The sequence below is a fragment of the Coregonus lavaretus genome (assembly GCF_964263955.1).
Source record: "Coregonus lavaretus genome assembly, contig: HAP1_SCAFFOLD_3579, whole genome shotgun sequence".
Lineage (NCBI taxonomy): Eukaryota > Metazoa > Chordata > Actinopteri > Salmoniformes > Salmonidae > Coregonus > Coregonus lavaretus.
In genome coordinates, this window is record NW_028162113.1 from 21,609 (window position 1) to 49,317 (window position 27,709).

Genomic DNA, 27,709 nt, shown 5'->3' on the forward strand with positions numbered 1-27,709 from the left:
GTGGTCAGTATGGTAGATATGATGGTAGGAGATATAGTGGAGGTGGTCAGCATGGTAGATATGATGGTAGGAGATATAGTAGAGGTTGTCAGTATAGTAGATATGATGGTAGGAGATATAGTGGAGGTGGTCAGCATGGTAGATATGATGGTAGGAGCTATAGTGGAGGTGGTCAGCATGGTAGATATGATGGTAGGAGATATAGTGGAGGTGGTCAGCATGGTAGATATGATGGTAGGAGATATAGTGGAGGTGGTCAGCATGGTAGATATGATGGTAGGAGATATAGTGGAGGTGGTCAGCATGGTAGATATGATGGTAGGAGATATAGTGGCGGTGGTCAGCATGGTAGATATGATGGTAGGAGATATAGTGGAGGTGGTCAGTATGGTAGATATGATGGTAGGAGTATAGTGGACGTGGTCAGCATGGTAGATATGATGGTAGGAGATATAGTGGAGGTGGTCAGCATGGTAGATATGATGGTAGGAGATATAGTGGAGGTGGTCAGCATGGTAGATATGATGGTAGGAGATATAGTGGAGGTGGCCAGCATGGTAGATATGATGGTAGGAGATATAGTGGAGGTGTACTGTACGGTAGATATGATGGTAGGAGATATAGTGGAGGTGGTCAGCATGGTAGATATGATGGTAGGAGATATAGTGGACGTGGTCAGCATGGTAGATATGATGGTAGGAGATATAGTGGAGGTGGTCTGCATGGTAGATATTATGTAGGAGATATAGTGGACGTGGTCAGCATGGTAGATATGATGGTAGGAGATATAGTGGAGGTGGTCAGCATGGTAGATATGATGGTAGGAGATATAGTGGAGGTGGTCAGCATGGTAGATATGATGGTAGGAGATATAGTGGAGGTGGTCAGCATGGTAGATTTGATGGTAGGAGATATAGTGGACGTGGTCAGCATGGTAGATATGATGGTAGGAGATATAGTGGACGTGGTCAGCATGGTAGATAGAAATAGAAATATTTCCCTTTGTCTGTGTCTCTGTCTCTGTCTGTCTCTGCACTGATTTTAGACATACCATACACAGGAGATTAGAATGTAAAACATTAGCTCTCTCTCTCCCTTCTCTCTCTCTCCCCCTTACTTCCTGACTCTCTCTCTCTCTCTTTCTGTCTCTCTCTCTCTTCCCCCTCTCTCTCTTTCTGACTCTCTCTCTTCCCCCCTCTCTCTTTCTGACTCTCTCTCTTTCTGACTCTCTCTCTTTCTGACTCTCTCTCTTTCTGACTCTCTCTCTTTCTGACTCTCTCTCTTCCCCCTCTCTCTCTTTCTGACTCTCTCTTTCTGACTCTCTCTCTTCCCCCTCTCTCTCTTTCTGACTCTCTCTCTTTCTGACTCTCTCTCTTCCCCCCTCTCTCTTTCTGACTCTCTCTCTTTCTGACTCTCTCTCTTCCCCCCCTCTCTCTTTCTGACTCTCTCTCTTTCTGACTCTCTCTCTTTCTGACTCTCTCTCTTCCCCCCTCTCTCTTTCTGACTCTCTCTTTCTGACTCTCTCTCTTCCCCCTCTCTCTCTTTCTGACTCTCTCTCTTCCCCCTCTCTCTCTTTCTGACTCTCTCTTTCTGACTCTCTCTCTTCCCCCTCTCTCTCTTTCTGACTCTCTCTCTTTCTGACTCTCTCTCTTCCCCCCTCTCTCTTTCTGACTCTCTCTCTTTCTGACTCTCTCTCTTCCCCCCCTCTCTCTTTCTGACTCTCTCTCTTTCTGACTCTCTCTCTTTCTGACTCTCTCTCTTCCCCCCCTCTCTCTTTCTGACTCTCTCTCTTTCTGACTCTCTCTCTTCCCCCCCTCTCTCTTTCTGACTCTCTCTCTTTCTGACTCTCTCTCTTCCCCCCCTCTCTCTTTCTGACTCTCTCTCTTTCTGACTCTCTCTCTTCCCCCCCTCTCTCTTTCTGACTCTCTCTCTTTCTGACTCTCTCTCTTCCCCCCTCTCTCTTTCTGACTCTCTCTTTCTGACTCTCTCTCTTCCCCCTCTCTCTCTTTCTGACTCTCTCTCTTCCCCCTCTCTCTCTTTCTGACTCTCTCTCTTCCCCCCCCTCTCTCTTTCTGACTCTCTCTCTCTTTCTGACTCTCTCTCTCTTCCCCCTCTCTCTCTTTCTGACTCTCTTCCCCCCCTCTCTCTTTCTGACTCTCTCTCTTGCTGACACTCTCTCTTTCTGACTCTCTATTCTCACTCTCTCCTCAAAATAAATGTTATATCAAAGCATTGCCAGATCACATATTGACATTGATACAGTATAATAACATAATTATAGGTAGTAGTTTAGTAGGATTGTGTATCAAACATTTTAATCTAAAGTTGTGTATCATAAATCATGTTCTTGTTATGTTATGGCAGATCATTTCTCGCCCCATGTTTGTTTACTCAAACATAATCGTATTATGAGTTTGCGTAGGCCCGCTCTCAATGTTAGGTGTATAATTACAGGTTTGAGTAAAACTCTGGTGTGCGAGGGAGGGAGAGAGGGTGGAAAAAGTTCTGCCTTTGAAAATATTTCCTGTTTCGCGATAGAGAACCCACCTCCATGCTCTGACTCAACGTAGTGTGCACTCTGCATTCACAGAGAGATTCTTCAGCAGAGAGTCTACAGCTGCGCTGGAGAAGGGTGTTACGTGGAGAGAGTCTGCCTCTCCCAAAGCGCGGCTCAAACGTTCAACGCTGCATTCTTGACTTCCACAAAGCTTTCTCTCTATTACACTTTACATAGAAGCGGGATACATTTTAATCAACAACTGTTGAAAATATATTTACAGTCATGGAGCGACGTGGATTTTCCTTACTTTGGTGGGGCACGATACCTTTCCTGTTTGTATCCGTTCTGGAACCGAGCAGAGTGGGTGAGTTAAAGTTGAAGTTCATCCTCTTGACACTTCTACGAGTTTTGCAGTGACGTGAACACCTGTAATTTACCGTGAAAACGAATTATTAATGTTTGCCAATTAAAAATAAATATAACTTGAGCTATTGGTATGTGCGCTACTAACATGTACCTTCAGTACAGCGCAACAGGTGACACTTCCACAAAACATTGCAGAGTTGAAGTTTTAGGATAATATCATTAGATAATATCATTAGAATATAAGAAGAAGAAGAAGACGAAGAAGAAGAAGAGAAGAAGAAGAGGAAAAAGTAGAAGAAGAAGAAGAAGAAGAATATAATATCATTAGATGATATCATTAGAAAAATAAATACGATATTTATGTATACTAGGCTATAGCCGACTTAAATGCCGTTTATCCACCCATCTGTCTGTCTGTTTACCGTTTATCTGATGCATGGAACTTTATTCGGCGACACGTGGTTTAATGCACCGTTTAGTGCAGAGTGTTTGTATAAAACCTCAACCCAATAATGCGTCCAGCCTTTTACCACTTTTCTCTGGGTGTGATGCTTGTTTGTTAACATTACCTCGGACTGTGTGTTTACACAGTCACTCTGCAATCATAGGTGTTTAGTATGCCGTGTAAATAAACCCTGGTCCATCCCATCTCTGCATTCCCCTACCTCCCATCCCAACAGAGAACCTGTGTACAGGGTCTGCATGTGTGATGTTGCGTGGGTTGGCATAGTAGGACATTCAGCATGATAACATCCTGGGTGTTATAATGGTGTAGTAAGCAGAGATTCTGTAGTTATTAACATGGGTTGGCATAGTAGGACATTCAGCATGATAACATCCTGGGTGTTATAATGTAGTAGTAAGCAGAGATTCTATTGTCATTAACATGGTCGTTGTGATTCCTTCTACCCTACTTTCTGGTTGTTTGTTCATTCCCTCTCCTCCTCTCCTCCTCTTCCTCCTCTTCCCCCTCTACTCTCCTCCTCTCCTCCTCTCCTCCTCTCCTCCTCTCCTCCTCTTCCCCATCTCCTCTCCTCCTCTCCTCCTCTCCTCCTCTTTCCCCTCTCCTACTCTCCTCCTCTCCTCCTCTCCTCCTCTCCTCCTCTCCTCCTCTTCCCCATCTCCTCTCCTCCTCTCCTCCTCTCCTCCTCTTTCCCCTCTCCTACTCTCCTCCTCTTTCCCCTCTCCTACTCTCCTCCTCTTCCCTCTCCTCCTCTCGGCCTCTTCCCCATCTCCCCCTCTTCCCCATCTCCTCTCCTCCTCTCCTCCTCTTTCCCCTCTCCTACTCTCCTCCTCTTCCCTCTCCTCCTCTCGGCCTCTTCCCCCTCTTCCCCCTCTACTCTCCTCCTCTCCTCCTCTCCTCCTCTCCTCCTCTTCCCCATCTCCTCTCCTCCTCTCCTCCTCTCCTCCTCTTTCCCCTCTCCTACTCTCCTCCTCTTCCCTCTCCTACTCTCCTCCTCTTCCCTCTCCTCCTCTCCTCCTCTTCCCTCTCCTCCTCTCGGCCTCTTCCCCCTCTCCTCCTCTTCCCCCTCTTCTCTCCTCCTCTCTTCCCCCTCTTCTCTCCTCCCACGGAGAGGCCTATTTTCAACCTGGAAACCCCACATACTAGAGAACTGTGCGACCCGGCTAGCATCCTATGTTGTGTCACAGACACACACACACACACACACACACACACACACACACACACACACACACACACACACACACACACACACACACACACACACACACACACACTGTGCTGCTACAATCCAAGCCTTCCTCCTCCACAGTAAGTTGCTCAGAGCTCCTATAAAACCAGATCACTCTGTGTGTGTGTGTGTGTGTGTGTGTGTGTGTGTGTGTGTGTGTCTGTGTGCGTGTGTGTGTGTGTGTGTGTGTGTGTGTGTGTGTGTGTGTGTTTGTTTGTGTGTGTGCGTGTGTGTGTGTGTGTGTGTGTGTGTGTTTGTTTGTGTGCGTGTGTGCGTGCATGTGTGTGTGTAGGAAGTCGCTAAGAGCTCATACAGTACCACATCTCTCTGACATTTAGCTGTCTTAACATCTGGCCTTTTCTGTTGTCATTTAATAGATGTTGATATCAAAACAAATCAAATCAAATCAAATTTTATTGGCCACATGCGCCGAATACAACAGGTGCAGACATTACAGTGAAATGCTTACTTACAGCCCTTAACCAACCGTGCATTTATTTTTAACAAAAAAGTAAAAATAAAACAACAACAAAAAAAGTGTTGAGAAAAAAAGAGCAGAAGTAAAATAAAATAACAGTAGGGAGGCTATATATACAGGGGGTTACCGGTGCAGAGTCAATGTGCGGGGGCACCGGCTAGTTGAGGTAGTTGAAGTAATATGTACATGTGGGCAGAGTTAAAGTGACTATGCATAAATAATTAACAGAGTAGCAGCAGCGTAAAAGGATGGGGTGGGGGGGCAGTGCAAATAGTCAGGGTAGCCATGATTAGCTGTTCAGGAGTCTTATGGCTTGGGGGTAGAAGCTGTTGAGAAGTCTTTTGGACCTAGACTTGGCACTCCGGTACCGCTTGCCGTGCGGTAGCAGAGAGAACAGTCTATGACTAGGGTGGCTGAAGTCTTTGACAATTTTGAGGGCTTTCCTCTGACACCGCCTGGTATAGAGGTCCTGGATGGCAGGAAGCTTGGCCCCAGTGATGTACTGGGCCGTACGCACTACCCTCTGTAGTGCCTTGCGGTCGGAGGCCAAGCAGTTGCCATACCAGGCGGTGATGCAACCAGTCAGGATGCTCTCGATGGTGCAGCTGTATAATTTTTTGAGGATCTGAGGACCCATGCCAAATCTTTTCAGTCTCCTGAGGGGGAATAGGCTTTGTCGTGCCCTCTTCACGACTGTCTTGGTGTGTTTGGACCATGATAGTTCGTTGGTGATGTGGACACCAAGGAACTTGAAGCTCTCAACCTGTTCCACTACAGCCCCGTCGATGAGAATGGGGGCGTGCTCAGTCCTCTTTTTTTTCCTGTAGTCCACAATCATCTCCTTTCTCTTGGTCACGTTGAGGGAGAGGTTGTTGTCCTGGCACCCCATGGCCAGGTCTCTGACCTCCTCCCTATAGGCTGTCTCATCGTTGTCGGTGATCAGGCCTACCACTGTTGTGTCGTCGGCAAACTTAATGATGGTGTTGGAGTCGTGCCTGGCCATGCAGTCATGAGTGAACAGGGAGTACAGGAGGGGACTGACACGCACCCCTGAGGGGCCCCCGTGTTGAGGATCAGTGTGGCAGATGTGTTGTTACCAACATGTGGTGTCCTGTTGGTATGTGGTGTCCTGTTGATATGTGGTGTCCTGTTGGTATGTGGTGTCCTGTTAGCTAGTGGTGTCCTGTTGGCTGGTGGTATCCTGTTAGCTAGTGGTGTCCTGTTAGCTAGTGGTGTCCTGTTAGCTAGTGGTGTCCTGTTAGCTAGTGGTGTCCTGTTAGCGAGTGGTGTCTTGTTGGTATGTGGTGTCCTGTTAGCTAGTGGTGTCCTGTTAGCGAGTGGTGTCCTGTTGGTATGTGGTGTCCTGTTAGCTAATAGCGTCCAGTTAGCTAGTGGTGTCCTGTTGGTATGTGGTGTCCTGTTAGCTAGTGGTGTCCTGTTAGCTAGTGGTGACCTGTTAGCTAGTGGTGTCCTGTTGGTATGTGGTGCCCTGTTAGCTAGTGGTGTCCTGTTAGCTAGTGGTGTCCTGTTGGTATGTGGTGTCCTGTTAGCTAGTGGTGTCCTGTTAGCGAGTGGTGTCCTGTTGGTATGTGGTGTCCTGTTAGCTAGTGTTGTCCTGTTAGCTAGTGGTGACCTGTTAGCTAGTGGTGTCCTGTTGGTATGTGGTGCCCTGTTAGCTAGTGGTGTCCTGTTAGCTAGTGGTGTCCTGTTGGTATGTGGTGTCCTGTTAGCTAGTGGTGTCCTGTTAGCGAGTGGTGTCCTGTTGGTATGTGGTGTCCTGTTAGCTAGTGTTGTCCTGTTAGCTAGTGGTGTCCTGTTGGTATGTGGTGCCCTGTTAGCTAGTGGTGTCCTGTTAGCTAGTGGTGACCTGTTAGCTAGTGGTGTCATGTTGGTATGTGGTGCCTTGTTAGCGAGTGGTGTCCTGTTAGCTAGTGGTGTCCTGTTGGTATGTGGTGTCTTGTTAGCTAGTGGTGTCCCGTTAGCTAGTAGTGTCCTGTTGGTATGTGGTGTCCTGCTAGCTAGTGGTGTCCTGTTAGCTAGTGGTGTCTTGTTGGTATGTGGTGTCTTGTTAGCTAGTGGTGTCCTGTTAGCTAGTGGTGTCCTGTTGGTATGTGGTGTCCTGTTAGCTAGTGGTGTCCTGTTAGCGAGTGGTGTCCTGTTGGTATGTGGTGCCCTGTTAGCTAGTGGTGTCCTGTTAGCGAGTGGTGTCCTGTTGGTATGTGGTGTCTTGTTATCTAGTGGTGTCCTGTTAGCTAGTGGTGTCCTGTTGGTATGTGGTGCCCTGTTAGCTAGTGGTGTCCTGTTAGCTAGTGTTGTCCCGTTAGCTAGTGGTGTCCTGTTAGGTAGTGGTGTCCTGTTGGTATGTGGTGTCTTTTTAGCTAGTGGGGTCCTGTTAGCTACTGGTGTCCTGTTAGCTAGTGGTGTCCTGTTGGTATGTGGTGCCCTGTTAGCTAGTGGTGTCCTGTTAGCGAGTGGTGTCCTGTTGGTATGTGCTGTCTTGTTAGCTAGTGGTGTCCTGTTAGCTAGTGGTGTCCTGTTGGTATGTGGTGCCCTGTTAACTAGTGGTGTCCTGTTAGCTAGTGTTGTCCTGTTAGCTAGTGGTGTCCTGTTAGGTAGTGGTGTCCTGTTGGTATGTGGTGTCGTGTTAGCTAGTGGTGTCCTGTTAGCTAGTGGTGTCCTGTTAGCTAGTGGTGTCCTGTTAGCTAGTGGTGTCCTGTTAGCTAGTGTTGTCCTGTTAGCTAGTGGTGTCCTGTTAGTTAGTGGTGTCCTGTTGGTATGTGGTGTCTTGTTAGCTAGTGGTGTCCTGTTAGCTACTGGTGTCCTGTTAGCTAGTGGTGTCCTGTTAGCTAGTGGTGTCCTGTTGGTATGTGGTGTCTTGTTAGCTAGTGGTGTCCTGTTGGTATGTGGTGTCCTGTTGGTATGTGGTGTCATGTTAGCTAGTGGTGTCCTGTTAGCTAGTGGTGTCCTGTTGGTATGTGGTGCCCTGTTAGCCAATGGTGTCCTGTTAGCTAGTTGTGTTCTGTTGGTATGTGGTGTCCTGTTAGCTAGTGGTGTCCTGTTAGCTAGTGGTGTCCTGTTAGCTAGTGGTGTCCTGTTAGCTAGTGGTGTCCTGTTGGTATGTGGTGTCCTGTTAGCTAATGGTGTCCTGTTGGTATGTGGTGCCCTGTTAGCTAGTGGTGTCCTGTTAGCTAGTGGTGTCCTGTTGGTATGTGGTGCCCTGTTAGCTAGTAGTGTCCTGTTAGCTAGTGTTGTCCCATTAGATGTCTGGATGCTTTTTACAGTGGAGATCAAGTTTATAAAGTGCCTGACTGGGTTAAATTGACAGTGGATTACGCAGTGAGATGGAACAGAGTAAATAGGCATTTTAACGTCATAGATTTAGCAGGTGGTAACTTGTGGAATAGACACCGGCTGGAATGCAGTTTTACCCAATCAGTGTTCAGGATTAGACCCACCTGTTGTATAACTACTGTTGTTATGCACTGGGCTGCATTGACACCTGACCTCATAGACCTGCTGTCAGTGCTTTTATTTCGTTTTAAGGGAGTACAGATTGGTCGGGCTTACTGTGTCATGGCCTTTTGAGAGAGAGGGAGGGGATGTGAATATGAGCCCATGTTTACAGTAACCTCTTGCGGCCTCTACTCTGAGTGGAGAGAGAGAGAGAGAGAGAGAGAGAGAGAGAGAGAGAGAGAGAGAGAGAGAGAGAGAGAGAGAGAGAGAGAGAGAGAGAGAGAGAGAGAGAGAGAGAGAGAGAGAGAGGAGACAGAGAGAGAGAGAGAGAGAGACAGAGAGAGAGAGGAGAGAGAGAGAGAGAGAGATCTGAGAGGGAGGGAGAAGACAGAGGGAGAGAGAGAGAGAGAGAGAGAGAGAGAGAGAGAGAGAGAGAGAGAGAGAGAGAGAGAGAGAGAGAGAGAGAGAGAGAGAGACAGAGAGACAGAGACAGAGAGAGAGAGAGACAGAGAGAGAGAGAGAGAGATCTGAGAGGGAGGGAGAAGACAGAGGGAGAGAGAGAGCAACATATATATGCAGTGAGAGAGAGAGAGAGAGAGAGAGAGGAGAGAGAGAGAGAGAGAGAGAGAGAGAGAGAGAGAGAGAGAGAGAGGAGAGAGAGAGAGAGAGAGAGAGAGAGACAGAGAGAGAGAGAGAGAGAGAGACAGAGAGAGAGAGAGAGAGAGAGAGAGAGAGAGCTCCAAAACATCTATTTATGGAGCAGATGAGGAGAAGAGAGAAGGGGTCAGGGATCCTCCAAGTGGCTGCTGGGTATTTGTTTATTTGACCATATTAGTCTTGTCTTCTCCTCGTGGTGGCCAGCCACACTCTCAGAAAAAAAGGTGCTATTTAGGACCTAAAACGGTTCTTTGGCTGTCCCCATAGGAGAACCCTTTGAAGAACCCTTTGTGGTTACAGAGGTTTCTACATGGAACCCAAAAGAGTTCTACCTGGAACCAAAAATGGTTCTCATATGGGGACAGCCGAAGAATCCTTTTGGAACCCTTTTTTCCTAAGAGTGCAGAGGTCATCCCCTCATGGCTCGCCTCACTGAGCCCTCACGCCTGGTCAGGGGTTTAGAGGGGACTCAGAGGGGGAGGGAGAGACAGGGGGGAGACAGAGGCGGAGAAATCTTCCCCCTCCATCTCCTCCTCCTAAAATATATTTAGGAATGGATGGATATCGGTATGTCACCTCACCGAGCCCTTACGCCTGGACAGAGGATTAGAGAGAGAGTTAGAGGGGCGAAACAGAGAGGGGAGTCGAAGAGGGAGATATCTTTCAGGAGGGGAAAGAGAGCAGTGGAGGGGGAGAGTTAGAGGGGGAGACAGGGGGAGTATGAGGGGGGAGAAAGGTTTCAGAAAGGGAATGAGAGCAGTGGAGGGGGAGAGTTAGAGGGGGAGACGGGGGAATCGGAGGGGCATGAGATATCTTTTAGTAGATGAAGGGGAGCGGTTAGTCCCCCGCTGGGTAAGTTATGTGGTGCTAATGTTCCTGAGGGGCTCCAGCCTGGTGTCCCTGCTAGTTTAGGTGACAGCCAGGAGGACGTGACTCCTCTCCTCTCCAGCCTTGTGTCCCTGCTAGTTTAGGTGAAATCCAGGAGGACGTGACTCCTCTCCTCTCCAGCCTGGTGTCCCTGCTAGTTTAGGGGACATCCAGGAGGACGTGACTCCTCTCCTCTCCAGCCTGGTGTCCCTGCTAGTTTAGGTGACAGCCAGGAGGATGTGACTCCTCTCCTCTCCAGCCTGGTGTCCCTGCTAGTTTACGTAAAATCCAGGAGGACGTGACTCCTCTCCTCTCCAGCCTGGTGTCCCTGCTAGTTTAGGGGACATCCAGGAGGACATGACTCCTCTCCTCTCCAGCCTGGTGTCCCTGCTAGTTTAGGGGACATCCAGGAGGACGTGACTCCTCTCCTCTCCAGCCTGGTGTCCCTGCTAGTTTAGGTGACATCCAGGAGGACGTGACTCCTCTCCTCTCCAGCCTGGTGTCCCTGCTAGTTTAGGTGACATCCAGGAGGACGTGACTCCTCTCCTCTCCAGCCTGGTGTCCCTGCTAGTTTAGGTGACATTCAGGAGGACGTGACTCCTCTCCTCTCCAGCCTGGTGTCCCTGTGTATTTAGGTGACAGCCAGGAGGACGTGTCTCCTCTCCTCTCCAGCATGGTGTCCCTGTGTATTTAGGTGACATTCAGGAGGACGTGACTCCTCTCCTCTCCAGCCTGGTGTCCCTGTGTATTTAGGTGACAGCCAGGAGGACGTGTCTCCTCTCCTCTCCAGCATGGTGTCCCTGTGTATTTAGGTGACAGCCAGGAGGACGTGTCTCCTCTCCTCTCCAGCATGGTGTCCCTGTGTATTTAGGTGACAGCCAGGAAGAATGTGACTGTTCCCCTAACCCCTGCTGTGGGTCTTTGTGGTGTGGTATATTCGCCATCTGCCTGGTGGGGTTGTCAAATGCCTGCTGATCTACTGTAGAAGTAATGAAAATGGTTATATGTTGTACATTGTGCAAATCAATAAGGATGTCCTCGGGTCTCTGTGATGTGGTGAAGTGACTGTGGCAGAGGCAGTCTGCCTAGTGGGGTTGTCACATGACTCTTGATGTAGACGCTGTGGCATTGCGGTACAGTAGAAGTCACATGACTCTTGATGTAGACGCTGTGGCATTGCAGGACAGTAGAAGTCACATGACTCTTGATGTAGACGCTGTGGCATTGCAGGACAGTAGAAGTCACATGACTCTTGATGTAGACGCTGTGGCATTGCGGTACAGTAGAAGTCACATGACTCTTGATGTAGACGCTGTGGCATTGCAGGACAGTAGAAGTCACATGACTCTTGATGTAGACGCTGTGGCATTGCAGGACAGTAGAAGTCACATGACTCTTGATGTAGACGCTGTGGCATTGCGGTACAGTAGAAGTCACATGACTCTTGATGTAGACGCTGTGGCATTGCAGTACATTAGAAGTCACATGACTCTTGATGTAGACGCTGTGGCATTGCGGTACAGTAGAAGTCACATGACTTGATGTAGACGCTGTGGCATTGCGGTACAGTAGAAGTCTTTGCTAGTGTATAATGTGCATCCCATCACATGCCTCTTGATGCAGGAATGTTGTATATTGTGAAGCTCAAAGAGGATGTTTTGATTTCTGGTGTGGGAGGAAACATGACAGGAAGGACATGTTTAATCTCCATTGTTTTCTTTACTGCCGTCTCTATCCATGTCTCTAAAACACATTACATTTTACATTTTTAGTCATTTAGCAGACGCTCTTATCCAGAGCGACTTACAGTTAGTGAATACATATATATTTTTTATACTGGCCCCCGTGGGAAACGAACCCACAACCCTGGCGTTGCAAACGCCATGCTCTATCAACTGAGCTACATCCCTGCCGGCCATTCCCTCCCCTACCCTGGACGACACTGGGCCAATTGTGCGCCGCCCATGAGTCTCCCGGTCGCGGCCGGCTGCGACAGAGCCTGGATTCGAACCAGGATCTCTAGTGGCACAGTTAGCACTGCGATACAGTGCCTTAGACCACTGCGCCACTCAGGACTGTTCACTACTACTACAGTATGTTCCCTCACACAGACAGAACTAGCTTCCTCTCTACCTGACTGCTTCACACAGACAGAACTAGCTTCCTCTCTACCTGACTGCTTCACACAGACAGAACTAGCTTCCTCTCTACCTGACTGCTTCACACAGACAGAACTAGCTTCCTCTCTACCTGACTGCTTCACACAGACAGAACTAGCTTCCTCTCTACCTGACTGCTTCACACAGACATACCTAGCTTCCTCTTTACCTGACTGCTTCACACAAACAGAACTAGCTTCCTCTTTACCTGACTGCTTCACACAGACAGAACTAGCTTCCTCTCTACCTGACTGCTTCACACAGACAGAACTAGCTTCCTCTCTACCTGACTGCTTCACACAGACAGAACTAGCTTCCTCTCTACCTGACTGCTTCACACAGACAGAACTAGCTTCCTCTCTACCTGACTGCTTCACACAGACAGAACTAGCTTCCTCTCTACCTGACTGCTTCACACAGACATACCTAGCTTCCTCTTTACCTGACTGCTTCACACAGACAGAACTAGCTTCCTCTTTACCTGACTGCTTCACACAGACAGAACTAGCTTCCTCTTTACCTGACTGCTTCACACAGACAGAACTAGCTTCCTCTCTACCTGACTGCTTCACACAGACAGAACTAGCTTCCTCTTTACCTGACTGCTTCACACAGACAGAACTAGCTTAATCTCTACCTGACTGCTTCACACAGACAGAACTAGCTTCCTCTCTACCTGACTGCTTCACACAGACAGAACTAGCTTCCTCTCTACCTGACTGCTTCACACAGACACTTCTAGCTTCCTCTTTACCTGACTGCTTCACACAGACAGAACTAGCTTCCTCTCTACCTGACTGCTTCACACAGACAGAACTAGCTTCCTCTCTACCTGACTGCTTCACACAGACAGAACTAGCTTCCTCTCTACCTGACTGCTTCACACAGACACTTCTAGCTTCCTCTTTACCTGACTGCTTCAAACAGACAGAACTAGCTTCCTCTCTACCTGACTGCTTCACAAAGACAGAACTAGCTTCCTCTCTACCTGACTGCTTCACACAGACAGAACTAGCTTCCTCTCTACCTGACTGCTTCACACAGACATACCTAGCTTCCTCTTTACCTGACTGCTTCACACAGACAGAACTAGCTTCCTCTTTACCTGACTGCTTCACACAGACAGAACTAGCTTCCTCTTTACCTGACTGCTTCACACAGACAGAACTAGCTACCTCTCTACCTGACTGCTTCACACAGACAGAACTAGCTTCCTCTTTACCTGACTGCTTCACACAGACAGAACTAGCTTCATCTCTACCTGACTGCTTCACACAGACAGAACTAGCTTCCTCTCTACCTGACTGCTTCACACAGACAGAACTAGCTTCCTCTCTACCTGACTGCTTCACACAGACAGAACTAGCTTCCTCTCTACCTGACTGCTTCACACAGACACTTCTAGCTTCCTCTTTACCTGACTGCTTCACACAGACAGAACTAGCTTCCTCTCTACCTGACTGCTTCACACAGACAGAACTAGCTTCCTCTTAACCTGACTGCTTCACACAGACAGAACTAGCTTCCTCTCTACCTGACTGCTTCACACAGACAGAACTAGCTTCCTCTCTACCTGACTGCTTCACACAGACATAACTAGCTTCCTCTCTCCCTGACTTCTTCACACAGACAGAACTAGCTTCCTCTCTACCTGACTGCTTCAGACAGACAGAACTAGCTTCCTCTCTACCTGACTGCTTCACACAGACAGAACTAGCTTCCTCTCTACCTGACTGCTTCACACAGACAGAACTAGCTTCCTCTCTACCTGACTGCTTCACACAGACATAACTAGCTTCCTCTCTCCCTGACTTCTTCACACAGACAGAACTAGCTTCCTCTCTACCTGACTGCTTCAGACAGACAGAACTAGCTTCCTCTCTACCTGACTGCTTCACACAGACAGAACTAGCTTCCTCTCTACCTGACTGCTTCACACAGACAGAACTAGCTTCCTCTCTACCTGACTGCTTCACACAGACAGAACTAGCTTCCTCTTTACCTGACTGCTTCACACAGACAGAACTAGCTTCCTCTTTACCTGACTGCTTCACACAGACAGAACTAGCTTCCTCTCTACCTGACTGCTTCACACAGACAGAACTAGCTTCCTCTTTACCTGACTGCTTCACACAGACAGAACTAGCTTCCTCTTTACCTGACTGCCACATCCAGCTGTCAAGCTGACAAACTCATTCCTTAAGTTACCAGGTCCAGGCCACACCACCAACCACACCACCAACGAGTTAACAGGCTCTGTGTCATGTCTCCTGCAGCCCACTGACCCACTCCCACTCTCTTCCCCTGTTGGAGTCATTACAGAGGAACCAGGCCTACAGGCCCCCTCAGTTGCCAGGCCTCCCCAGGATCAGATCTCTGTCCTGGGCTGTAGTCTCTCTGTGAGGGGAGTGGATGGATGGCTGATGACATGAATCAAATCAAATCAAATCAAATCAAATTGTATTGGTCACATGCGCCGAATACAACAGGTGCAGACATTACAGTGAAATGCTTACTTACAGCCCTTAACCAACAGTGCATTTATTTTAAACAAAAAAAGTAAAAATAAAACAACAACAAAAAAAGTGTTGAGAAAAAAAGAGCAGAAGTAAAATAAAGTGACAGTAGGGAGGCTATATATACATGGGGGTACCGGTGCAGAGTCAATGGGAAATAACAGTTGGGAGGCTATATATACAGGGGGGTACCGGTGCAGATCCAATGTGCGGGGGCACCGGCTAGTTGAGGTAGTTGAAGTAATATGTACATGTGGGTAGAGTTAAAGTGACTATGCATAAATACTTAACAGAGTAGCAGCAGTGTAAAAAGGATGGGGTGGGGGGGCAGTGCAAATAGTCCGGGTAGCCATGATTAGCTGTGAATCCTGCCTCACTGTATCGCTATGAGGTCCCACATAACTCGGGTTGGTAGCGCAGAAGGCCAGTAAGACGAGAGGAAATAAGGATATTCTAGCTGATTAGGAGTAATTCATTAGCTCAATATTCATTAGTTCAGTATTGTAAATAATATTTTTTTCTTAACTGACTTGCCTACTTAAATAAAAAACAGTAGTAATTAGTTCAGTTGATATAGTTTTTTGGCAGCCTTGGCTGTTGATACAGCACTCACAGTGTCAGTAACAATATAATTACACACACGCCTTTCTCTTTCCAAGGTTTTTCAGTGGGCCAGCTGAACTGTGCCAGACAGAAGCAGGCTGGCGAGGGTTTTTCAGTGGGCCAGCTGAACTGTGCCAGACAGAAGCAGGCTGGCGAGGGTGCTCATCAGGAGAGACACACGAGCAGGGGGGGGGGGGGGACGGGGACGGGGGGGGACAGGCTGCCACCAGACCATGCACGAGCGTCAACGCACACTGAAACGCACAGACGCACGCACACTGAATCATTCTCCCTCTTGCGCATTGCACAAAACCACAAGCTCTTTCTCTCACACACACATACTGGCCCTAACGAGAAGGATTCAGAAAGGCCCAATCAGAACAGAGGGCGGTCCTAAGAAAGGACTACCAGAAGTGTTTGAGCAGCTGCAGTCGTGACCCACATACCACATGGATGATCCTGTGCTCTGTACCTTCTAGACAGGATAGCTGTGTGGGTAGCAAGAGGACACCACACTTGCCATTTACCGATACAATCCCACCAATATACAACATTGGTGCAACAATTATGGACAGTTCAGCCCCCTCAGTGCTCTGCCTCAGACGTTCACTTTCAGCCACCCTTTAGTGTCTTAATTGACAGTATTTAGCTGGCTCAGGCCTCTGGATGTGTGGGTGGTACTACACTCAATGATGCAGTTGGACTGTAAACAATGTGTCTCAGAGTTAAATGAGGTCTGCATCCTGTGAAGTGAATAACCTGGAGTATGGAGTGGTGATCAGATAACCCACACAGACACACACATGCACGCACACACACACACACACAAACACACACACACACACACACACACACACACACACGCACGCACGCACGCACGCACACACACACACACACACTGGAGTCATGAAAGACAACCCATGGTTGCAGTCATATGAAGGGCATGCTAAAACACTAATTGGACAGACTCTTTGGTATAGTGCCCAAAAAACAAAATGTTCTATAGATATTTTGTCTCTATCGATGTACAGATATGAGGCAGACTGACTGTTCTGTGTGTCTATCGATGTACAGATATGAGGCAGACTGACTGTTCTGTGTGTCTATCGATGTACAGATATGAGGCAGACTGACTGACTGTTCTTTGTGTCTATCGATGTACAGATATGAGGCAGACTGACTGTTCTTTGTGTCTATCGATGTACAGATATGAGGCAGACTGACTGACTGTTCTGTGTGTCTATCGATGTACAGATATGAGGCAGACTGACTGACTGTTCTTTGTGTCTATCGATGTACAGATATGAGGCAGACTGACTGTTCTTTGTGTCTATCGATGTACAGATATGAGGCAGACTGACTGTTCTGTGTGTCTATCGATGTACAGATATGAGGCAGACTGACTGACTGTTCTTTGTGTCTATCGATGTACAGATATGAGGCAGACTGACTGTTCTTTGTGTCTATCGATGTACAGATAGGAGGCAGACTGACTGTTCTTTGTGTCTATCGATGTACAGATATGAGGCAGACTGACTGACTGTTCTTTGTGTCTATCGATGTACAGATATGAGGCAGACTGACTGACTGTTCTTTGTGTCTATCGATGTACAGATATGAGGCAGACTGACTGACTGTTCTTTGTGTCTATCGATGTACAGATATGAGGCAGACTGACTGTTCTTTGTGTCTATCGATGTACAGATATGAGGCAGACTGACTGTTCTTTGTGTCTATCGATGTACAGATATGAGGCAGACTGACTGACTGTTCTTTGTGTCTATCGATGTACAGATATGAGACAGACTGACTGACTGTTCTTTGTGTCTATCGATGTACAGATAGGAGGCAGACAGACTGACTGTTCTTTGTGTCTATCGATGTACAGATATGAGGCAGACTGACTGACTGTTCTTTGACTTGTTTTGTCTGTGTGAGTGACTTTCATACCTCTTCACTGGTGCTGAGTGAAGGGCTCCTTTACCACAAAGGACGGCTCAGTGGTTCCGTGGCTTAAGTTAGCATGCAGTCAGTCAGATCAGGAAGTTACAGTCAGACAGATCAGGAAGTTACAGTCAGTCAGATCAGGAAGTTACAGTCAGACAGATCAGGAAGTTACAGTCAGACAGATCAGGAAGTTACAGTCAGACAGATCAGGAAGTTACAGTCAGTCAGATCAGGAAGTTACAGTCAGACAGATCAGGAAGTTACAGTCAGTCAGATCAGGAAGTTACAGTCAGACAGATCAGGAAGTTACAGTCAGACAGATCAGGAAGTTACAGTCAGACAGATCAGGAAGTTACAGTCAGACAGATCAGGAAGTTACAGTCAGACAGATCAGGAAGTTACAGTCAGACAGATCAGGAAGTTACAGTCAGACAGATCAGGAAGTTACAGTCAGACAGATCAGGAAGTTACAGTCAGACAGATCAGGAAGTTACAGTCAGACAGATCAGGAAGTTACAGTCAGTCAGATCAGGAAGTTACAGTCAGACAGATCAGGAAGTTACAGTCAGACAGATCAGGAAGTTACAGTCAGACAGATCAGGAAGTTACAGTCAGACAGATCAGGAAGTTACAGTCAGACAGATCAGGAAGTTACAGTCAGACAGATCAGGAAGTTACAGTCAGACAGATCAGGAAGTTACAGTCAGACAGATCAGGAAGTTACAGTCAGACCGATCAGGAAGTTACAGTCAGACCGATCAGGAAGTTACAGTCAGACCGATCAGGAAGTTACAGTCAGACAGATCAGGAAGTTACAGTCAGACAGATCAGAAGGCCTCAACAGGTCAGGGAGCACAGATAGAGATCAGCTTAAGAGAAAGAGATGCTAGCTCAGACTGATCCTGTGTTGCTCAGTTGGTAGAGCATGGTACTTGCAATGCCAGGGTTGTGGGTTCGATTCCCAAGGGGAACCAGTATGAAAATGTATGCACTCACTAACTGTAAGTTGCTCTGGATAAGAGCATCTACTAAAATGTAAAAATGACTACATTGCTAGCATGCAGTTCACCCCCGTGATTGTTTTTGTGAAAAGTGATAATAGTTACATAATATGTAATTGATTGATTGAATGACAACATATTGAATTTTGATTCATTATGTTTCTCCAGATGGGATGTTCCCGCCGTCCTTCAGCCTGAAGAAGTTGTGTAAGTTCTGTGATGTGGAGTCTTCGTCCTGCAACGGGACAGGAAGCTGCCTCTCCAACTGTTCCATCACCGCTATCTGTCCCCAGGAGGAGGAGGTCTGCATCACCATCTGGTAGGGTTACAGTGGAGAGGGGGGGGTCTGTCTCCATCTGGTAGGGTTACAGTGGAGAGGGGGGGTCTGTCTCCATCTGGTAGGGTTACAGTGGAGAGGGGGGGTCTGTCTCCATCTGGTAGGGTTACAGTGGAGAGGGGGGGTCTGTCTCCATCTGGTAGGGTTACAGTGGAGAGGGGGGGTCTGTCTCCATCTGGTAGGGTTACAGTGGAGAGGGGGGGGGGTCTGCATCACCATCTGGTAGGGTTACAGTGGAGAGGGGGGGTCTGTCTCCATCTCTCTGTCAGTATGTGTCTCCATCTCTCTGTCTGTGTGTGTCTCCATCTCTCTGTCTGTGTGTGTCTCCATCTCTCTGTCTGTGTGTGTCTCCATCTCTCTGTCTGTGTGTGTCTCCATCTCTCTGTCTGTGTGTGTCTCCATCTCTCTGTCTGTGTGTGTCTCCATCTCTCTGTCTGTGTGTGTCTCCATCTCTCTGTCTGTGTGTGTCTCCATCTCTCTGTCTGTGTGTGTCTCCATCTCTCTGTCTGTGTGTGTCTCCATCTCTCTGTCTGTGTGTGTCTCCATCTCTCTGTCTGTGTGTGTCTCCATCTCTCTGTCTGTGTGTGTCTCCATCTCTCTGTCTGTGTCTGTCTCCATCTCTCTGTCAGTGTGTGTCTCCATCTCTCTGTCTGTGTGTGTCTCCATCTCTCTGTCTGTGTGTGTCTCCATCTCTCTGTCTGTGTGTGTCTCCATCTCTCTGTCTGTGTGCGTCTCCATCTCTCTGTCTGTGTGTGTCTCCATCTCTCTGTCTGTGTGTGTCTCCATCTCTCTGTCTGTGTGTGTCTCCATCTCTCTGTCAGTGTGTCTTATGATCTTTCTGTCATTGTGTCTTACGATCTTTCTGTCTGTGTGTGTCTCCATCTCTCTGTCTGTGTGTGTCTCCATCTCTCTGTCTGTGTGTGTCTCCATCTCTCTGTCTGTGTCTGTGCATGTTTCTGTGTCTGTCTGTCTGTCTGTCTGTCTGTCTGTCTGTCTGTCTGTCTGTCTGACACTCTCTCCATATCTCCAGGAGGAAGAATGAAGGTAACTACAGCATTGAGACTCTGTGTCATGACCCCTCCAAGCCTCTGTACGGTGTGGAGCTGGATGACTACAACAGTTCTACGTGTGCCATGAAGGAGAAGAAGAGTTCTGGAGGACCATTCTTTATCTGCTCCTGTACTGAAGATGAGTGTAATGATAACCTGTCCTTCACTCCCAGTGAGTACCTTACACACACTGGGGCAATCAATTCATTTCATCAAGTTATTCTGTTACATTTAATCATTCACCCGTTAACTCATCAATCCATTGAGTCGTCCAATCGTATCATTTACACAGCTGACAATTACAGCTGAAACATTGGCTAACGCTGTAAGAAACCAGTGAGTAACAGTGTCATTGGCACTGGTTTAGAAACTTTACAGGAAAGGAAACAGCTATTCTCTTTATAGTTATACCGTAAGGGTTTCTATAGATGCTCTTATCCAGAGCGACTTACAGAAGCAATTTGGGTTAGATGTCCTTGCTCAAGGGCACGTCGGCAGTACTGCAGGATAGAACAGGCTGTTGTATTAGTTTCAGAGTGGAGATGATGTGGGACAGCGATCCTCTCCTTCCTCGCTACAGGAAGACCAACTACACTGAGACTTCCATGCTCCTGAGGTTGAGGTAGATAGTGGAGAATAGTGTGGGGGCCTTGCTACTCCAGCCCTGTGAGAGGTAGAGGTTGAGGTAGATAGTGGAGAATAGTGTGGGGGCCTTGCTACTCCAGCCCTGTGAGAGGTAGAGGTTGAGGTAGATAGTGGAGAATAGTGTGGGGGCCTTGCTACTCCAGCTCTGTGAGAGGTAGAGGTTGAGGTAGACAGTTTAGAGTAGTGTGGTGTGGGGCATGTGGGGCCGCGCAGGAGATCTCAGACATGTGGTTTCCTGTCTGTCTTTAACTCAAAGCAGAAAGAGAGAGAGAGAGAGAGAGAGAGAGAGAGAGAGAGAGAGAGAGAGAGAGAGAGAGAGAGAGAGAGAGACAGAGAGGGAGGGAGGGAGGGAGAGAACTCAGACAGTCATGCCTCAGTTTATTCATTGTATTTAATACTCCAGGCCTGGCAGGGATGCCCCTGTTCAATCCAAGTGTTTTATTTACTGGGTTTTAACGTTGCTTTATATAGTCCAAGGACACCCTCGTCTCACCGGTTGTCACGACTTCCTCCGAAGCTGCCTCCTCTCCTTGTTCGGGCAGGTTTCGTCGTTCGGTGTTCGTCGTCACCGGCCTTCTAGCCATGACATTCTGGTGTATTCCGCTACGCGCGCCGAGCATGTGTCCCTGGTTCGCAGAGTGCTGGGCCGACTGTTGGAGCATGACCTATATGCCAAGGCAAAAAAGTGTCTGTTCTTCCAACAGTCTGTCTCCTTCCTCGGATACCACATCACCACCTTCGGTGTGGAGATGGAGGGAGACCGCATTTCAACCACAGTAAAGGAGGTGCAGCGCTTCATTTGCTTTGACAATTACTATCGGAGGATTATGAACGGGAGCCGTTGGCTGTTGTCAGAGCCCTGACCGCGTGGAGGCACTGGATCGAGGGGGCAAAACACCCTTTCCTCGTCTGGACTGACCACCGTAACCTGGACATCTGGGCAGCGAGGGGAAAGAATCCAAGGTGGACCTTGTTCTTCACCCGGTTTGATTTCACACTGTCCTATATACCAGGCACAACGAACGTGAAGGCAGACGCACTGTCACGGCTGTACGACACAGAGGAGAGGCCCAAAGACAACACCCCCATACTCCCGGGCCTCCTGCATTGTGGCGCCGGTAGTGTGGGCGGTGGACGCGGACATAGAGCGGGCGTTACGCATAGAGCCATCTCCACCTCGGTGCCCAGCTGGGCTGCGGTACGTGCCCTTCTCTTGTCCGTGATCGTCTTATCTATTGGGCACACACGTCCCCCTCCTCTGGTCACCCAGGCATCGGCCGTACAGTGCGCTGCCTGACCGGGAGGTACTGGTGGCCTACCTTGGCTAAGGACGTGAGGGTGTATGTCTCCTCCTGCTCAGTGTGCGCCCAGAGTAAGGCACCTAGGCACCTCTCAGCGGGTAAATTACATCCCTTACCAGTTCCTCCAAGGCCTTATCGATTGACTTCCTGACTGATCTTCCCCTCTCTCAGGGTAACACCACCATCCTGGTCGTTGTGGACCGCTTTTCTAAAGCCTGCCGCCTCCTTCCTCTGCCCGGTCTCCCCCACGGCCCTGCTTACAGCGGAGGCCCTGTTTACTCACGTCTTCCGGCACTACGGGGTGCCAGAGAGGACATAGTCTGACCGTTGTCCCCAGTTTACATCTAGGGTCTGGAAGGCGTTCATGGAACGTCTGGGGGTCTCGTCAGCCTGACCTCTGGGTTTCACCCCGAATCTAATGGGCAAGTGGAACTGGTGAATCAGGATGTGGGTAGGTTCCTGCGGTCCTACTGCCAGGACCGGCCGGGGGAGTGGTCGGTGTTCTTCCCATGGGCCGAATATGCCCAGAACTCTCTCCGCCACTCCTCCACTAACCTATCTCCATTTTGATGTGTTTTAGGTTATCAGCTGGTTCTGGCACCGTGGCATCAGAGCCAGACCGAAGCTCCTGCGGTGGATGACTGGTTTCGGCGCAAAGAGGAGACGTGGAACGCCGATCACGGCCACTTCCAGCGCGCCGTGCGTCGTCAGAAAGCCATCACTGACCGCCAACGCAGTAAGGCCCCGGTCTTTGTACCGGGTGATCGGGTCTGGCTCTCGACCCAGAACCTGCCTCTCCGCCTGCCCTGCCGGAAGCTGAGCCCGCGGTTTGTGGGGCCGTTCAAAGACCTGAAGAGAGTTAACGAGGTTACGTATAGGTTGCTGCTCCCTCCTGATTACCGTATTAACCCCTCGTTTCACGTATCTCTCCTCAGGCCGGTTGTGGCTGGTCCACTCCAGGAGTCTGAGGTGCGGGAGGTCCCTCCGCCCCCTCTGGACATCGAGGGGGCCCCGGCGAACTCCGTCCGTTCCATCCTGGATTCGAGGCGTCGGGTGGGGGGCCTTTAGTACCTCGTGGAGAGGGAGGGGTATGGTCCGGAGGAGCGGTGCTGGGTCCCGGTAAGGAATGTACTCGATCCCTCCCTGTTGCGAGATTTCCACCGTCGCAATCCGGCTCGCCCTGCTCCGCGTCCTCCTGGCCGTCCCTGAGGCCGGTGTCAGCGCGCTGCTGGAGCTGCGCGTGAAGGGGGGGTACTGTCATGACTTCCTCCGAAAGCTGCCTCCTCTCCTTGTTCGGGCAGGCGCGTTCGTCGTCACCAGCCTTCTAGCCACCGCCGCTCCTCATCTCATCATTCCATTTGTTTTGTCTTGTTTATTACACACACCTGGTTCATATCCCCTCATCAGTCCTTGTATAAGTGTTCCCTCTGCCCCCCCCCATGTCTTTGTGTGTGATTGTTTCATGTGTAGGTGACGATAGCTCGATGGAGCTTTATGTACTGTTATCACCGGGATGTTCACCCGTGTTTTGTTTTTCTCCAGTGCGCCATTACGCCGCACTGTAGTTGTTCTACGCATCGCTGCGAACCGCTGTATTGGCTGAATAAACCATTTATTCTGTGATTTACCCCTCCTGCGCCTGACTCCGTCCAAATCACATTTTAAATTTTAGTCATTTAGCAGACGCTCTTATCCAGAGCGACTTATAGTTAGTGAATACATATTTTTTTTATACTGGCCCCCCGTGGGAATCGAACCCACAACCCTGGCGTTGCAAAAGCCATGCTCTATCAACTGAGCTACATCCCTGCCAGCCATTCCCTCCCCTACCCTGGACGACGCTGGGCCAATTGTGCGCCGCCCCATGAGTCTCACCGGTCACGGCCGGCGGCGACAGAGCCTGGATTCGAACCAGGATCTCTAGTGGCACAGTTAGCACTGCGATGCAGTGCCTTAGACCACTGCGCCACTCCGCTACACTGGTTCAGCTTTAAAACTGCCTCTAGTTAAACAGAGCAGAAAATATACCATTATTCATGCTTATTTCTTTAACGTTTTTTTTCCCTGTTTTCCAGTAGTGCAGGTTCATATGCTGGAGAGACAGTTTCCATACCAGGGTTGTTGTGTTTATGAGGGCACAACTTGGGAAAAAACTAAATGAGCGTCAAAGCAGGACCTTACTGCGTTTCATGACAACTGAACGGGACCCAGTTCTCTCTCTCTCTCCAGTCTGAGGTGGCAGATAGCTTAGTGGTTAAGAGCGTTGTGCCAGTAACTGAAAGGTTGCTGGTTCTAATCCCCGAGCCGACTAGGTGAAAAATCTGTCGATGTGCCCTTGAGCAAGGCATTTAACCCTAATTGCACCCGTAAGTTGATCGTGATAAGAGCGTCTGCTAAATGACAAAAAATTGAGGCTGTGGTCCTTCCAGCTCTTTTCTAAGCAGAGAGGCAGAAGGCCTTCTTTCCGTAGAGGATACATATCAAATCAAATCAAAATGTATTTGCCACATGCGCTGAATACAACAGGTTTATACATTACCGTGAAATGCTTACTTACAGCCCTTAACCAACAATGCATTAATTTTTTTATAAAAAAGTAAAATAAAACAACAACAACAGAAAAGTGTTGAGAAAAAAAGAGCAGAAGTAAAATAAAATAACAGTAGGGAGGCTATATACAGGGGGGCCCGGTGCAGAGTCAATGTGCGGGGGCACCGGCTAGTTGAGGTAGTTGAGGTAATATGTACATGTGGGTAGAGTTAAAGTGACTATGCATAAATAATTAACAGAGTAGCAGCAGCGTAAAAAGATGGGGTGGGGGTGGGGGGGCAATGCAAATAGTCCGGGTAGCCATGATTAGCTGTTCAGGAGTCTTATGGCTTGGGGGTAGAAGCTGTTGAGAAGCCTTTTGGACCTAGACTTGGCGCTCCGGTACCGCTTGCCGTGTGGTAGCAGAGAGAACAGTCTATGACTAGGGTGGCTGGAGTCTTTGACAATTTTGAGGGCCTTCCTCTGACACCGCCTGGTATAGAGGTCCTGGATGGCAGGAATCTTGGCCCCAGTGATGAACTGGGCCGTACGCACTACCCTCTGTAGCGCCTTACGGTCGGATGCCGAGCAGTCGCCATACCAGGCAGTGATGCAACCAGTCAGGATGCTCTCGATGGTGCAGCTGTATAACTTTTTGAGGATCTGAGGACCCATGCCATGTAGCAGGAAGTTTCTGTTTATTTATTGGACTGATTCCACAGCTTATTCCTGCTCTATAAATGCCTAGCATTGTTGTCCCCTTAGGCCCTAGCATAGCATAGCATTCTACCTCTAGGCCCTAGCATTCCCTAGCATAGCATTCTACCCCTAGGCCCTAGCATTCCCTAGCATAGCATAGCATTCTCCCCCTAGGCCATAGCATTCCCTAGCATAGCATAGCATTCTACCCCTAGGCCCTAGCATTCCCTAGCATAGCATAGCATTCTACCTCTAGGCCCTAGCATTCCCTAGCATAGCATTCTACCTCTAGGCCCTAGCATTCCCTAGCATAGCATTCTACCTCTAGGCCCTAGCATTCCCTAGCATAGCATTCTACCTCTAGGCCCTAGCATTCCCTAGCATAGCATAGCATTCTACCTCTAGGCCCTAGCATTCCCTAGCATAGCATTCTACCTCTAGGCCCTAGCATTCCCTAGCATAGCATTCTACCTCTAGGCCCTAGCATTCCCTAGCATAGCATTCTACCTCTAGGCCCTAGCATTCCCTAGCATAGCATTCTACCTCTAGGCCCTAGCATTCCCTAGCATAGCATAGCATTCTCCCCCTAGGCCCTAGCATTCCCTAGCATAGCATAGCATTCTCCCCCTAGGCCCTAGCATTCCCTAGCATAGCATAGCATTCTACCCCTAGGCCCTAGCATTCCCTAGCATAGCATAGCATTCTCCCCCTAGGCCATAGCATTCCCTAGCATAGCATTCTACCTCTAGGCCCTAGCATTCCCTAACATAGCATAGCATTCTACCCCTAGGTCCTAGCATTCCCTAGCATAGCATAGCATTCTCCCCCTAGGCCCTAGCATTCCCTAGCATAGCATTCTACCTCTAGGCCCTAGCATTCCCTAGCATAGCATAGCATTCTACCCCTAGGCCCTAGCATTCCCTAGCATAGCATAGCATTCTCCCCCTAGGCCATAGCATTCCCTAGCATAGCATTCTACCTCTAGGCCCTAGCATTCCCTAACATAGCATAGCATTCTACCCCTAGGTCCTAGCATTCCCTAGCATAGCATAGCATTCTCCCCCTAGGCCATAGCATTCCCTAGCATAGCATAGCATTCTCCCCCTAGGCCATAGCATTCCCTAGCATAGCATTCTACCTCTAGGCCCTAGCATTCCCTAGCATAGCATAGCATTCTCCTGATGTGCCTAGAGCAGTCAGACTGTGGGCCATTGAGTTATACAGACACTAAAACACTGCGTTTGGGTCATTAATTGTGTGTGCGTGGGTGTGTGTTTGTGTGAGTGCGTACGTGTGCATACGTGTGTATCCACGCATACTTTAGTAGTGAGCGATTCATTATTTAGAAATACTGCTAGCTAGATCAGCAAATGTTTGTCAAGAAATGAATGATTGTGAAGACAAGAGATCCAGATGTTAATAATCAACAAGTCGTATCATCAGTCTGTCTGTTGTTCCTGTGATTCCTGTCAGTGAGATAACAGAGTGGATCAGCTCGACCACAAATGTTTTTAGCTTGTGAATTTGACAGCTTCAATCGGGAAGTGAAACAAAAACAAGTTTATCGTTTTTTATTTTTTATTTAGCAACTGCCAGAATTCTCTCTCCAAAGGTAGCCTGTAATATCAAGTCATGTGATTTAGAGATAAGGATATCATTTATTTATTTAATATAAATTCACGGAAAGTTGAAAAGATCTTTCTGTGTTAACTGTTGTTCTCCTAGCTTGTTTCCATCCCTGAGTTATTTTAGAAGCCTTGATTATGAAACAACTTCCTCATCATCTGTCCCAAAGCATTCTGGCTATTGGATCATAATAGAAGAAGAAGAAGAAGAAGAAGAAGAAGAAGAAGAAGAAGAAGAAGAAGAAGAAGAAGAAGAGGAAGATATGGAAGGGAAAACATGTCTTGTGCATTTATTCCAGTCAGTCGGTCGCTCTGTGAGATTTTACAGTTCCCCATACTGTGGAATCTTGGCCTGCAGTCACACAGAACAGAACCGTTTTAAAGAGGAGTGACTCACGGGCAGACAGAGAGAGAGCGGCGGAGGGAGAGAGAGAGAGAGAGAGGGGGGAGGTAGAGAGAAAGAAAGGGGAGAGAGGGAGAGAGGACAGAGGGAGAGATACAGACTGCGAGAAAGGGAGAGGGGGTGGAGGGAGGGAGGGAGAGAGGACAGAGGGATATATGAGACATGTTTATAAAGCTGTTACCAGACCAGATAAATAATGAGTGTGATATTCAGATTAATATAGACCATGTTGCCATGTTTACCAGTCTGTTCCTGGAAGGATTCCTCCTGCGTTCCACATGAGGGTTTGGATTAGGGTTAGGGCAACATTTGGGATACCCCTCCTCTCTGATCCCTATCTGAACATGAGATCCCTCAATTCAATTTCAATTTAAGGCCTTTATTGCCATGAGAAATGTGTGCTAACATTGCCAAAGCAAGTTAAATAGATAATAAACAAAAAGTGAAATCAACAATAAAATATTAACAGTAAACATTACACTCAGAAGTTTCAAAAGATGAATGCTAATAGTCTGGGTAGCCATGATTACGGGCCCCGTGTAGCTCAGTTGGTAGAGCATGGCGCTTGCAACGCCAGGGTTGTGGGTTCGTTTCTGACAGGGGGGGCAGTATGAAAATGTATGCACTCACTAACTGTAAGTCGCTCTGGATAAGAGCATCTGCTAAATGACAAAAATGTAAAAATTAGGAGTCTTATGGCTTGGGGGGTAGAAGCTGTTAAGAAGCCTTTTGGACCTAGACTTGGCACTCCGGTACCGCTTGCTGTACGGTAGCAGAGAGAACAGTCTATGACTAGGGTGGCTGGAGTCTTTGATAATTTTTAGGGCCTTCGTCTGACACCGCCTGGTATAGAGGTCCTGGATGGCAGGAAGCTTTGTTG

General features: G+C 48.4%; 1 protein-coding gene across 1 annotated transcript in view; it reads left to right on the top strand.

Annotated features, from left to right (window-relative positions):
* Positions 1–2,609: 2,609 nt before the first annotated feature.
* The window catches only part of LOC311116525 (TGF-beta receptor type-2-like), a gene marked incomplete at its 3' end in the record, with an annotated part of 35,191 nt that continues 10,091 nt past the window's right edge, over positions 2,610–27,709 (top strand). The window contains exons 1-3 of the mRNA XM_084191611.1: positions 2,610–2,864; positions 18,410–18,560; positions 19,609–19,799. Coding sequence (XP_084047737.1) covers positions 2,783–2,864; positions 18,410–18,560; positions 19,609–19,799 — 424 coding nt within the window. The remainder of the gene's footprint in view (positions 2,865–18,409; positions 18,561–19,608; positions 19,800–27,709) is intronic.